This window comes from Amblyomma americanum, chromosome 2 (genome assembly GCF_052857255.1).
Source record: "Amblyomma americanum isolate KBUSLIRL-KWMA chromosome 2, ASM5285725v1, whole genome shotgun sequence".
Lineage (NCBI taxonomy): Eukaryota > Metazoa > Arthropoda > Arachnida > Ixodida > Ixodidae > Amblyomma > Amblyomma americanum.
This window is the reverse complement of record NC_135498.1, coordinates 222,313,455-222,327,605: the sequence shown is the minus strand read 5'-3', so window position 1 is coordinate 222,327,605 and position 14,151 is coordinate 222,313,455. Positions and strand designations below refer to the sequence as shown.

The 14,151-nt window shown below is 46.0% G+C and overlaps 2 protein-coding genes across 7 annotated transcripts in view; one reads left to right on the top strand and one right to left on the bottom strand.

The window, feature by feature from the left end:
* The window catches only part of LOC144122189 (general transcription factor 3C polypeptide 3), a 188,808-nt gene extending 185,082 nt beyond the window's left edge, over positions 1-3,726 (top strand). The window contains exon 20 of one of the 2 annotated variants that reach the window (XM_077655763.1): positions 1,738-3,726. In XM_077655763.1, coding sequence (XP_077511889.1) covers positions 1,738-2,223 — 486 coding nt within the window. In that variant the 3' untranslated portion in view covers positions 2,224-3,726. The remainder of the gene's footprint in view (positions 1-1,737) is intronic. The other variant, XM_077655764.1, reaches the window with a different exon arrangement.
* LOC144122190 (protein RCC2) overlaps positions 1-14,151 on the bottom strand; it is a 46,210-nt gene that overhangs the window by 29,224 nt on the left and 2,835 nt on the right. The window lies entirely within an intron of this gene.

Sequence of the window (14,151 nt, the reverse complement as noted above, 5' to 3'; positions counted from 1 at the left end):
TCAAACAAAGATTCGCTGGCACTCCTCAACACCGACGCCAACCATGGCTGCGACACCAGCCCCCATTATTTTGCACCAGCCCCCGCCCACTTTCAAAGGTTCACCGGGCGAGGATAATGAAAAATGGCTGGAACACTTTGACTGTGTAGGCCTATTCAACAGTTCGGATGACCAGACTAAAGTGAGACAAGTTTTCTTTGGCCTGGAAGGGCCAGCCAGAATATGGTTTAAGAACCAAGAAGCTTCTCTGGTGACGTGGGAATCACTCAAGCGAGAGTGCCTGAAGGCATCCACAAGCATCGTCAGGAAAGAAAGAGCTCAGCTGCTTCTACAGTCCCGCAGAGAGCACCCGAATGAAAGTGACCACATAAGTAAACGACAAAAAGCACCTTTTTCGACATGTCGATACTGACATGACGGAATAGAAGGTGGAGCTTTTGATATGCTCCACATTCTCTTCCACTCTCCTCCACCTTCTCCAAAAGGCAGATATGCTTTGAGATACATCCCACATGTATGCACCGTCACCTCTCATTTGGCCCAGTGAAAGGAGAGTGAACTAAAATCTGCCGCCGCGATTTCTGGCTCAAGTGGAACTGAGAATGGCCAACACAACTCTTCTGAAACAGAAATGAACAGAAAGTAATTATATTAATCAATATTTCTCAAACCACGACACCTAGCCACCGCCTGTGAAAGCTCCCAGAATCCTCCGGGATGTCGCGTCAACCTTATCCGTTGCAAGCTATCGCTAGCACGGACCGCATAAAAGTGAACGTGTTTCACCTGCTGCGTTGTACAGTACATTTCGCTCGGATTCCTCATGTCTGCACTTTATTTATTTATTTCAAAAAACTGTCAATCATCTTTTGGGGCTTTTACAGGAGTGAACAAGAATACATGGTATACAAATGCAGTTTCACTGACTAAAGTTTGAAGCTTAACAATAGGATGCTACACGGACAACTCATGTGGCACAGACAAACAAGGAATCAAGTCATAAAACAAGAATGCACTTGCATATCATGAATACATCGGAACAAAGAACAGCAGTTCAAAAAAAGAAAAAAATCAGATTCATGCTGTAGCGAATATGAGAACAGAGCACTCAGCTAGCTTGATAAATTTGTCCACGTTAGGCTGAAATGTAAGTGATGGGTGCAACTGGTTCCAATCTCAGACTACTTGTGGAAAAAAGGAATATCGGAAGGTATTATTGGGGCAAAAAAATTCTTCAAGAATGAGTGCATGCTTGAGTCGCGTAGCCCTTGAATGATTAATACGAACAAAGTCAGTAGAAGACATCATTAATGAGTTATTACGTAGTAAATTTTAAAAATTTGAGACTATGTAATTTAGCACGGCTGGACAGCGTGTGAAGGCCTGCTGATAGTAAAGGTTCTGTGGGTGAATGTGTGCAACAACAGCAGTTGAAGATTAAGCGCACGGCTTTCCTTTGCACCATTCTAACGTTATCTTTGGCGTAAGGAAGCCAGGCTATGTCTGCATATTCCAAGCCTGGTCGTATAAGCGTGACCTAATAAGCTAGAAGTTTCGTATCACTTGTGGAATGTCGTAGGACCCTTTTAAGGAAGAACAATTTGGTCATTGCTTTGCTGGTGAGTCTTTGAACATGTGCAGTCCAATTTAAGTCAGAAGTGATCAGAACGCCCAAGTGGGCACGAGAGCAGCGTTGCAGCGACAATGGCTAAAAGGCCGCCTTTGTTTGCCATGCAGGTGCTGCTTCCACTTGTGGCGCACAGCATCTACATCTGCCATCCTGCCCGTGACAGGGCTTCCCTGCACCAAGTGACGCAGTTTGCTTCCTGTCATGTGCCTCCGTTCGTTCATCAGGTGGCGCCCTCAAAATTTGTCAACAGTCCTTACCACTCCAGGGCTGCGGCATGGTCATCGACAGCAAGTTCAACGCCAGTATTTAAGCGCTGGTGTCCGTGGGACCGCTTCAGTGGGCACAAGAGCAGCATTGCAGCGACAATGGCTAAAAGGCCGCCTTTGTTTGCCATGCAGGTGCGTAGCTACCTGAAAGAACCTCATGCCATGAAGAATACAAGAAAAGGGTCCAGGAGAGCCCCATGGTCCTCCGATTGTTGTAAACCAATCCCCACTTCCGGCATGTGTAGCGTGCGTGCTCAGATTGGAGCTCATACTGCTTGCGTCTCGCGCATGCATAGACCGGCTCTGGCATATGCTCACATGGAGTGAGTGAGCTCCTTCACACAAACAGCATGCGACAGGCTTCAAAAAACAAAAAGATCAGCGACAAGGCAATCACTGTTAAAAACAGCGCATGGTCAGCTAGCTGGCCTGGCTGGCGGTAAAGCTCCAAATACTAAACTATACAGCCGGACATACCTGCATTTGCGCAAGATGCAAATCAGGCCTCTGAATGAACACTTGGTCGATCAAAGAGGGTCATACCTCACACGGCACCACTTCGAGTGCATGTACGAATTAACCGATGCCAGCCCAAGGCTGTTCCAATAAACGAGCTTCCGACGCCACAGGCTTACGAGTGTTTGGCAGCCCAAATTAACAGGGATCGAATCAACGAGGTTGCACTGCAAAACAACGCTAAGTGAAAAACTTAATATGCTGTTATGGTAGGACAGATGGATCTTGCCCTTTGAAATGGAGTAGTGGAAGGTGACACTATGCTTTACCCTCTTATTTTTCGAACCAATTGGCCAGCATTACCTATAAATTTGCAACTTTTTTTACATATAAACTCAACTGGTTTTATGTTTGAGCAATTTTCTCAAGTCTACCACCGATTCATACCTTTGCTATTTCTAAACCCCAAGGCATCAGGGAGAGTGATGCACCCATACCAACAGCTAATGTGCACGCTGACGCACTCTGTCCACGCCACTCATGAAGCAAGAAATGCTTTCGCATTAAAAACCAGTTACGGCCCAAATTAAAACTGCTTAATACAAAAAAAGATATCCAGAGACTGGCACGTGTCGGAAGAGGATAATTAAAAAAGATAACAAAATCAAAGATCCGCCTGTTCTTTATCAGCTTTCTCGCATGATTCCAAATGGAATCAGCGGGACCTAGTGGGTGCGAAATGCTTAATTGGGCGATTTCTCTGAAAATTTAATTTACTATCAACTGATTAAATACAACCATTGTCTTTGCTAAAGTAGATGTGTGTGCCACTGTTCTGACCAGGAATATGTGATAATGACGTGACACACAGCTTGCCTTTTTTTTTTCCTCAATGAATGCAGGCCAGTGCTCAGATTCTTGAGTTGACTGCAGACAAGCACTGGTTATTTTGAGAGGTGGTGTGTAAGAAGCGGGTCAACGACGCTCCCAGTATATGCAGATTTCTAGCCAGCCTCTAGCTGACAGCATCTGTAGCATTACGCAATGAATAAAACATTGTACTCCAATATTCTCAAAGGTTGGTTGGTGCAGAAACTTTTAAAGTATTCATACGGTGCGAGTTCTTATTTGTGCAATGATGGTTCGTATTTTTGATTCTGCCTTTTTCAACAGTGTTCCACAAAATGGATTTTCCTGTCATGACTTTTTTGGATGTGCAGCACAAACTGTTAGGCAAGTTGGTTGGCTTTTGAAGGTTGAAATCTGGAAAGCTTTCAGCCTTCAACACAAGAGTGCTACCACTACCACTCGGTTTTACATTGTCCTGCAGTTTAATTTGCAAAATTCCATAAAGGTTTCAATGCTTTTGTGCTATACTTTGTCTTCGTGCGATGAACGTTACTCTTCCTTCATCGGGTGAACTGACGTCTCACAACAAGTGTGGTGGGCTGCTCTCGGACACTTGTTCCTTTCAGCGTGAAAAGTGCTTTCAATGAACGTCGACATCTTCTTGGAGGAAAGAACGTTTACTCCAACATACAGAGTGCGGAAAAACCGATATTTACACGCAGATAACGGGTAAGTCACATATGACCACACTGCTTCTTCTATAGGGCCTCCACATCCCAGTGATTCCATTTGGAATCATTATTTTGTGCGAAACATTTTAGCACTTGTAAATGTGTTTGCCAAAAGAATTTAATTTGAAGGAGTAACTTCAGGCTTACTTGTACCCTTCTACGTGATTAGAAAAACATAACAGTTTTCTTTCCTGTGCACAGTACAAGGAAGCAACTGGTGTCAGCCGATGGCAACAGCAAAGCGTACGCTGTTTTTATGTCCCCCTTTTTCGTTCTACCCGCATATATCAGCCAGGTGCAAGGTCAACATATATTTATGAATTAGTAAATGTTGGAACTACTGCAAAAACAGAGGGACTTCCTTGAACAATTCAAGACTGGTAGCCTCTAAATTCGGTGATTCCAATTGAAAGCACTGGGCCTGAAAGGGTTAAAGCACTCGCGGGGACTATAAGAAGTGCAGATCGGGCCCATTTTCAAGCGCGTGATGCATCAAATCGTGGCATCGCACGCCATCGAGCTTGAGCAAGCCAGTAGGCCTCTGCTTTTACTCCCCCCAAAGTCGGCTTAACTCTTTCGGGACCGCGGAAAAAATAGACAATTCTGATAGGTGTCAGAAATTATTTTTTATTACAAATACTCATTGAGCTATATAGCTGTAACATATATCAAAATGTAGCTGATTAGATAAGTCTTTCACGCATAAAAAAAGATTAGACTTAAAAGTGATATATAGTATTTAAAAAAAATCTCAAATTCGAGATTTTTTGAGAAAAAAACAAAAAGTTCGAAAAGGCATGAATATACCAAGTGAAAAATACACTTTAAAAAAATCCAAGATATACAAAATGTGCTACATTGTCTTGTTTCTTGCTTGTCAACTTGACAACTGTCTTTTTTTTGTGTGAACTCTGGTGCCAGTGGTCAGCACTCAGGCGACTCAGGTTCCACGGTTCTTGTGCCACTCAACGAAACAGTTCCGGGCAGTTGTAAAACACAAGTGAACTTGGCATGTGCTGCAAAAGACATTCGTTTTGAGTTCTATTTTCTTCTGCTCATACGACAGCTTGCAGTTTCTGCATTTTGCCACTTTTTCCGGCTTGTGGAGCGCAAGTTTTGCGACGGGTGGTGGAGGTGCGTGTGCTTGCTTGGCACCGTCAAGATTCAGAAGCTGCTGAATGAGCTCTCCTCTAAAAGCTAGGTGGTCAAACCCGGCAGTGCGTGCCAGCTCAGGAATCTCTGGGTGCAATGTGCGGTGAGCTTGGAGGAGTACGAAACTGTTGACATGTGCAATATCGACACAGTGGAAGAACAGAGTCTTCCACCACCGCACGCTTCTCATTAGAACATTATAATAGCCAGTCATTTGATCTGATTTATCTACACCTAGCATGCCATTATTATAATCATGGATCAGCAGAGGCTTTTTTACAGATATCTGAGTCCAGGAGTTTTGTCTTCTTTCCGTTCTTTTTGCGGTTATCGTGTCATTTGCAGTATGAACCGTGCTCATCATATTGACAACACGCCAGTCTTTCCACTGAAGGTACAGGATGGTCTGATCACGCAACCATCGAATGTCGCCGCGTTGAGCTTTTTTCTCCCATCGTACATCCTTCAGTTCGGCAGGAAATCCTCGGTGATCCTTGCGTGTGGTTCCGCAAGCCAGTGTTTTTCGGCTGAGAATATGACTAAACAGGTGCCTAGAAGTGTAAAAATTGTCCATATAGATCCTGTAGCCCTGATCAAGATATCTATGGTACAGCTGGCAAACAACATCGAAAGCCAACCCATGGGGCCCTGGCTGCTCACGTTTACCGGTACAGTAAAACCTCGTTAATTCGAAATCGCTTAATTCGAACTGCCAGTTAATTCGAACTGACGGCCGGGTCCCGGCAAAGCCCTGTGTATTTCAATGGGTCAAAACTCCCGATAATTCGAATATGCCGGTATCCACGTCGGTTAATTCGAACTAGGCGCCGATGGCTGGCATTGCTCCTCGTATATAGAAGTCACCTCGTAGCAAATACAATGTGCTGAAAATTAAAAAAAATGCAGAATGATGAGAAAAAAAAATAAGCCAGCACGCATGTCAGCACGCACGAGGTGAGACGTGAATTTCGTTGCCCGAACCAACCCTCCGGTGCATGCCGTAGCAGGTTTTCGCTGCCGGAGCGTCGAAGGATTGGCTTGTCTATTTTTGGCTGACGCGCGGTCACGCGGGTAGCCACCCTACCGCGGGTGCCGCCTATGCTCCGGCCACGGTGGCTCCGGCGCAAGCCGTTGCAGCAGGTCAACTAAAGGACTACCTTGCCGATTACTCGCTCAGCGATGTGTTCAATGCAGATGAAACCGCGCTTTATTTTAAGTTGCTGCCGAACAAGACTGTCAGTTACAAAGGCGACACGTGTTCAGGCGGGAAGAGAAGCAAGGAAAGAGTGACGGTGTTGGTGTGCGCAAACGCGACTGGCACGGAACGGTGCCGCTTGCTAGTTATAGGCAAAGCAGCGGAGCCTCGCTGCTTTGCCTATAAAGAGACTAAAAACTCTCCCTGTTGATTATACTTTCAACAGAAAGTCGTGGATGACGCGAGCAATTTTCACGGATTGGCTGCGCACACTCGACAGGAAGTTCGCGGCACAGAACAGGAATGTTCTGTTGTTCGTCGACAACTGTTCAGCCCATTGCGACATCAGCGGACTGAAGGCGATCCGTCTGGCATTTCTGCCGAAAAACACTACGGCTGTGCTGCAGCCTATGGACCTTGGGGTTATTAAAAACCTCAAAACACTGTACAGGCGCCACCTCCTAGAGCGGATTCTTGTGTGTATGGACAGCGGCAAATCGTACGACGCCAATCTCCTCGGAGCCTGCCACATGCTGGCAACATCGTGGAATGCTGTCAAGGCGGACACAGTCACGAACTGTTATCGAAAGTGCGGCTTCATTGAAGGCCCAGAAGCCTGCAGCACGGCAGAGCTGGATGCTCAGTGTGATGACTCCGTCGCGCTGCACCCTGCCTACGCTGCTTTATCGGAGGGTGTTGACTTCCAGAGCTTCGTAGACGTTGACAGCGGCGTGGAGACATCGGGGCCGTTAAGCGATGCCGAGATTATTGAAGCGGCCTGCGGTGACCAGATGCCGCACAACTCGGGCGCGGCGAGCACAGCTGACAGCGACGACGAGTCCGACGGAGGCGACGATCCATTGCCACCCCCGAGTGCATGTGAAACAGCGTCAGCACTCGATCTGGCTGCGCGCTACTTCTCCGCCGATGATAATTCGGACGCTGCGTTGGAGCTGTTGGGCAAGTTGCAGGCGATGCTTGTCGAGTCACGGCAAAGGAAACGAAAACAAATGCGCATCACCGATTATTTTTCTCTTTGATATGCTTTGCCAATCTGCTGTTAATAAACGTGTTTTTGAAGCATAGTGTGATATTTAATCATTAAGCTTGCTGCTTACGCGAATGCATTTTGATGTTAGCTCCAACCGCATAAACAAATTAACTTTATTTCCTTCGACATTCGGGCTCTATGATTTTAATTCGCGCAATTGCCCGCCGCAAATGTGTAGTAGCGCGTAGTAAGAGATAACGATCTCAGATATGCCTGTTTTAGCTTCGGCCCGTGCTGCCGGGCGTGATGGCCGCTTTTTTTAGCGCCCGCTCGTTAATTCAAACTCCGCTTAATTCGAACAATTTTCCGGTCCCCCTCGAGTTCGAATTAACGAGGTTTTACTGTATACACACTAAACTGCACAGTATATCCTGTGCCAGGGTCGGCTAGGACCCACAGTTTGTAGCCCCATTTTGTTACTTTGTCTTTGATGTACTGTCTGATGCCAGACCGCCCTTTTGACTTGACCATGCGCTCATCCACGGAAATATCCAATGTGGCTGAAAAAGATTCGCTGAAACTTCGTTCATGTGCTCCAGGAGCCACCACATGTATCAGAGCTTTCCTCTTGAATTTTGAGTGACATCGTCCAAGTCTGCAACATACAGCATTGCAAGGAGAGCTATAAACCGGCGTCGCCGCATGATCCGTGGTGGGAGCAGACCACTGTACAGATTTCCTACATTCCAGTACAACTTCAGCCGAGCAACCTTCACAATGCCCATGTAAATTATGAGTGCGATGAACTTCAGCATTTCACTTGGGGTGACTTCTTCCCAAGATCCGTCGGAACTAGCATGCATTGGTTTCGCTAAAATGTTAGTCCAAGCATATTTGTTCGTGTTTTCACAAATGGTTTCGATCACGTTCATCGAGAAAAACCGAAGAAAGAAGTCCAGAGCAGTCAGGAATTTTTTTGACCCGCTTCTGAGTGCCACGCCCACATCAGCATCCAAGTGCACGCCGGGTTCCCGTCTCGGCGAAAACTCAATCCGCTTCTGCGCTGGCGGCAGCATATCATTACCGTAGCTTGTTAGACCCTACCGAGTAAAGATAAAATAATGAGAACATATAGCGAGCCCGTTTACCTACTTCAGAGAGAACTGAATGTGGAACTATGCTCACCTTCTGCTACTCGATGAAGCCCGCGGTTCGTCATCGCCCGAATCAGAGTCCGAAATGAAATCGGAGCTGCTGAAGTCGTCTTCAGACTCTTCGCTGCTCGGTTCATCAAAAAAATCCGTTGCCGAAGCAGCGGAATCGCGCGATTGACGGCGGTCTCTTTGAGCGACCGCACGCGAGCACGACGCCATTTTCCACGGCGTCTGCCGCCACCGCACTCCGGAAAATGCTCGCTCCCGTATCGCCGCCTGATGGAAAACAAAAGAAACTACGCTGAAACCGAGATTCTAGTTCCTGACAACCCCTAGATGGCGCTACTTGTCCAAGCGTGCGGAAATTTGAACGTGGCAGCACACGCAAAACCATTGATCATCTATGATGGCCTATGGGTCGGTCCCGACAGAGTTAACACCGGTAGGAGGTAGTCAAAAGCATCTGTGCCAACCCGCACTGGAAAAATGCGAAAGAATGTGCTGCTGCAATGACTAAGCGCATCTTTTTTGCGTCTAGGCACCTTTTTGTCACTCTTGCACCATCTTGTCACGTGACTTTGGTATGATGCCATCACTTATCATTTCCATCATCGTTGTCATCCTAAATCTCATTTGCCTTTAATTCATTTTTTGTTCTCTTTAAATTAATCATCTTAATTAGCATTAACTAGTTAACAACATGATGTAACCAATCTTCATCCTGACATATTACACGTCATTAATTTATTAATTAGATCACACACACACAATCACACATTCAAGCTGTGACATCATAGTGCGGACACATTTTGCAGACATGACCTTGAGGTTGAGCCACCTCATGCTTTTGCGTTAGTAAAAGCACATTTTCACCGTAAAACCGAGCGCTTCCACCGGACCTCAAATCAAGCGGCGCGGTTTCGGTCATACCATTGGCTGCTGTTACTGCGAAATGCAGCTCTTGGTACGCATTCCGCATGCTTTCGCAGATCTTTCTACTTCTCGTTTTATTTATTTATTTCAATACCTTCAAGGCCCCTAAGGGCATTACAGAAGGGAGTGGAATGCATGAAAAATATATACATATATATGGAATTATAACACAGGAATTGCGGCAATACAGAGGGAAAAAAATAGGAACAACAAAATTACACGGCAAAATGCAGATTACTTCGACACATTCTTCGAGAGCAGATCTGAACAAAACAGAGTCGGTAATTGTGGCAATTGAGGTGGGCAGGTGGTTCCATTCATTGCTTGTCTTGGGAATAAATTAGTGGAAATATGTGTTCATGCGACAAAAAGGGATGCCTACTTTATGAGGGTGGTCTCTACGAGATGAAATGTATTCAAGTTCAGAGAAAAGCGCTCTTTAACATGACAATTGCGAAATTTTGTGAAAGAGAGATAAGTGAGACACTTTTCTTCGTAAGGAAAGAAGTGGAAGATTCAAAGTAGCCTTCACATTTGACACACTAGATAAACGAGAGTAGTTGTGAAGTATGAACCTTGCACAGCGATTCTGCACGGACTCCAACGTTTGAGTGTGATATTCGAGACCAGGATCCCACACCAAGCAAGTTTGGGCCCGCCGCAAAGTAAAGAGGCATGCAACAGGGTCGTCCGCGGCAGCTAAGCTCAACTTCAGTGGAGGCGACGCTTCAAAGTCAGCCGGACGTTTTCGCTTCATTGAAAGCATTGACACTTTCGTCAACGCATCAGAAAACAAGATAAGGATCTTCGAAAATGAAGGTAGGAATGGTGACGAGTCGGTGAGCGCTTGAATCACCAAGATCAGCCGAGTAAACGTTCTTGCAAGTAGCGGTGTGGCGCAGCATGCCCGGAATGATGTGAACTTTGTACCCGTGAGTTGGCTGTGATGCCAAAGACTTATGCCGTTTGTGGAGTTCTGCACTTCCGCTGCTTCGTTGATGCACTAGTCACGACATGTCACAGGCAATGGTTTATGGTGGAGTTCTTGGAGCTAGCATCTACAGTTTCAGTCTTCGTTTGTTATGCTTCTCTGCGGTTCAGCACGTCAACTTCGTTTCTTTTCTCTTTTCTTTTTTGTGTGCGTGTGTGCACAGTGGGTGCGGCACTGTACTTCTGAGAGTGATTGTCATTTTTCGCATTGTTTCACCTAAGCTTCTATGTGCGTATCTGCATAATTTTATTGCCTGCAGTAGTTTAAAATTTGTATAATTGTTGCATCCCCGACATCTAAAACCCTTTCCTAGATCAATAAAAAGAAAAAACAGAAAGTGGTTTAAATTTTCTGAAGTTCAAGTATTCATCAATAAACAGATAAATACAACCAAGATATATGTGAGGGCACAGGTCATTGAGAATTCATTTAATGGGTGCCTTCATGAAATGCCCAAAATAAAAGTCCTTCAACTTTGAAACATATTAAGCAAGAAATGCCTTGTCCATCTGTTTGCTTAGAGCTACACTTCTCTGAGGGGAATGCACATAGAGCAAAGCAGTGTCAATCCTCAGGACATAGAGCCTTATCTTCTGTGTGTCGTAAGGATGCGTCTTTTTCAATTCTGACTTTTGCATGTAAGCAAGGCACATAGCTGATTTCATTATCTGGTCCAATCAGACATGTGTTCCTCAATCTGCAGGCACACTATTTTAATTAGTTCAACTGCCCTGCCGGATGTTGCAATGCCGTCGGGGCAGCAACACAGTCGTGGCTGCTCGGAATCGGTGATCAGCCAAACATGAAAGTAACTGAAACTAAATGTAGCAGCGGTGACGCAGCAGTGATGTCAAGGTTTTCAATGCGATGAAATCCGCAGAAAAGCAGACGCTGTTTCTGGCGACGCTGTCAGTGCACGTCTGCTATACGGCCGGGCTCACACGAATGCATTGGCCGTGCAGTTACCGCAGCAGCTGCCACAAGGTGGTGCTGGTGATGTGGTCGCTGCTGGCACCACCTTACCAGTGCACGAAGCCTATCCGCGCTAAAGATGTCCAATTTTGCGCAATTCTTTCAAACTGTGCAAAGACAAGAAATGAATGTCAACAAAGGAGACGGCTGAGGAAAGGTCTCCTCAGTGCCAAGAAAGCTTGTCTTGAGGTTACTGCTTGCAATTAAGAGGGCTATGAAACAACTCAGATTTGAACTTTTTCTGTCAATAGATAACAGCACTTAAGTACCACAACAAGGAGGGAACTTCTATTTCCCCTCCAGGTGTGCAAATCAAACGTGTGTCGTCCACGGGGATCTCCGGCCAGCACCGACGGTATACCGACGGCTTTGCTGCGTAGCACGTTGGTTCGGCTGGCTTGAGAACTACGTTTTGGAAATTATAGATTATTCAACCAGTGTTCAAGGGTTTGGACTCTCACCATACATGTTCGAGCCATTGATCAGCAGCTTCAGAAAACAACGAAGCCGCCACCACAGAGTGCACTGGCAGCAAAAGTCAAGTCATGACATTTTCACGTGCTGGAAATCTTGGCTGATATGTATGTTTTGCGTAGGTGCATGCGCGTGCATATCTTTTGCATAGGTGCATGTACAAGTGGCAATAAAAAAAAAAAGCAAATTGCGTCGAAACACTGTGTACTCGCTGCTGCATAAAAGCCGGACAACCAACATTTTGTAACGCCTGTAAACATGATCGAATTCAAATCTCCAGCATGCTTACACAAGCTGCACGAGGAAAAGCATTTGTTAGTTCATTTATTTATAGTGACATGCCTAATTGCACTTGAAGGCCTTTCAGAATTACAAAAGAATGCCAGACTGGATGAGTTGGAGTGGGTTCACTGCTGTACTGCAGCGCGAAGAGACGAGACGGAGGAAGCTCTCGTGTGCGCTATTCCTTCTGTCGCAGGTTCGGGCTACGGTTCAACCAAGAAACTTCTGCACTTACCCCAATACGTTTTTGTTTTTTTGCATGCTGAACATGCTTTTGAACAATAATTATGGCTTTGTTTCGGAGCTCGCAGTGCTGCTCATAAAGACTAGTGTGCTGCGAGATAACCAGCAGAATTACTTGTGGCAGATATATGCACACCGTGGCTCGACGACTTTGCCAAATTTGCATGAATTCTGATCGACAATGGCGTCAAGGCCAAATTTGCATGAATTCTGGCACCATTGTCGATCGTCAGCCATGACCAGGCATTCGTGAATGCAAATGTTTGCACTGCTCAAGTATACTAGGTTGATACAATCAGTTTTTTTGTTCAATTAGGTGCAGCTGCATGTGCTGCGTGCTGATGAAAGAGGATTGCTTGTGCTGCCACGAGGTGCGAGAAATCAGGAAAAAGCAACAAGGCGCACACTGCGTAAGGAGCTCAAAAGAGTTGACTGTGTACCTCAGTAAGGCAGTGCTGGAAGTGACTTTAGCTCAACATGGATGTGAACCAGCTGGAAAAGGCAAAATGTTTGCAAACGGGTAAGAAAGTAATATAACGAAAAGAGAGATGTTGATGCAGTAAACATATTTTGCACAGGCAGTTTCAATATGCTGTGTACTGCCAGTTTGCCTGGTTAACGTGGAAGTGGCTGGAGGAGAACAACCGACCGATTCTACTGAGCTGTGTGCTGAGCGCTGTTTGAAAGAAGCACCATGCCAAAACTGGTTTATATACAGGCTTCAAGCATTACACGGTACACCGAAACTAGACAAAGCAAACGACTCTGGCAGTAGACTGCCTAGTTCACCAAACCTGGGGACGCAGGGGAGCAAGCAAAACAGGACGGCCGGCCGACTCTCCGTGAATGGCGTCACTTCCACCACTTCTCCCTTTTTGCCGTCCCCCCACTTGGCGCTTCCGGAAGCGACGAGGGTGTGTCGGCAGCGGGTTTTTGAGAAGCGATTGCAGCTCTTTTTGTGGACAGAATAGAGAAAAAATTTACACACATGATTTCCAGGGTCCCTTCTTCCCAACCCAGCGTTTCATGCAATTGGAAAACCATTTCAGCTTCCCTTTAATTACCCAAATTCCAAAACTGGCGCCGCAGGAACTCGTACTTCCAGTGTCTGTAATCAGCGATCTGCTGAAGCTTCATAGACAACATTTCAGCAGAAAGGCAAAGCGTCATAGTTGCCTTATTTACACGACAGAACAATCAAGCAAATACTGTCATGTGCTCGCAGCACAAATGGCAGACGCAGCGAGAATGTTTTGCAGCTTTGATTACAGCAATGTATCACTGCCTTGAATGCACAAGATCCGGAATCTAGGCCAGTTCGCAGCAATACGGTGTGCAGCAATTCTGCCAGATTTAGTAGCAACAGGTCACTTTCAGCAGATAGGGATGACAAGTTGAACTAGCTAAGTGAGGACACGTCAAATTACCTTTCCAAAAATGGCACTTCGGCCGTCAGTGCCCCGAGTACGGCTCATTAGGCTCGCCCGCTTGCAAACTCTCATATATTTGCACACTTTAATCTCTTGGCCTGTTGGCAAACTTAAGCCACGCAAAAGGCGGACCTCAATAGCGGTGAATTCAACACACGACAGCAATTCTGTACGTCACACACTAGGCCAGCGCCTCCGTAACCTAACGTGTTGATGTTTTCACAGTGGAACCTTTTCAGCATGCCTGCTCTTTTGTTTCGCGCAGTCACACAGTTTTACGAGTCAGACAAAAATTATGAGACGCGAAATACACACAGATTTCACAGATCGCCCGCGAGTTAAATGCTGTGGCTGAACACAGCGGCCGCATGCACAACCACCAGCATGGCGAATGTCATTCCA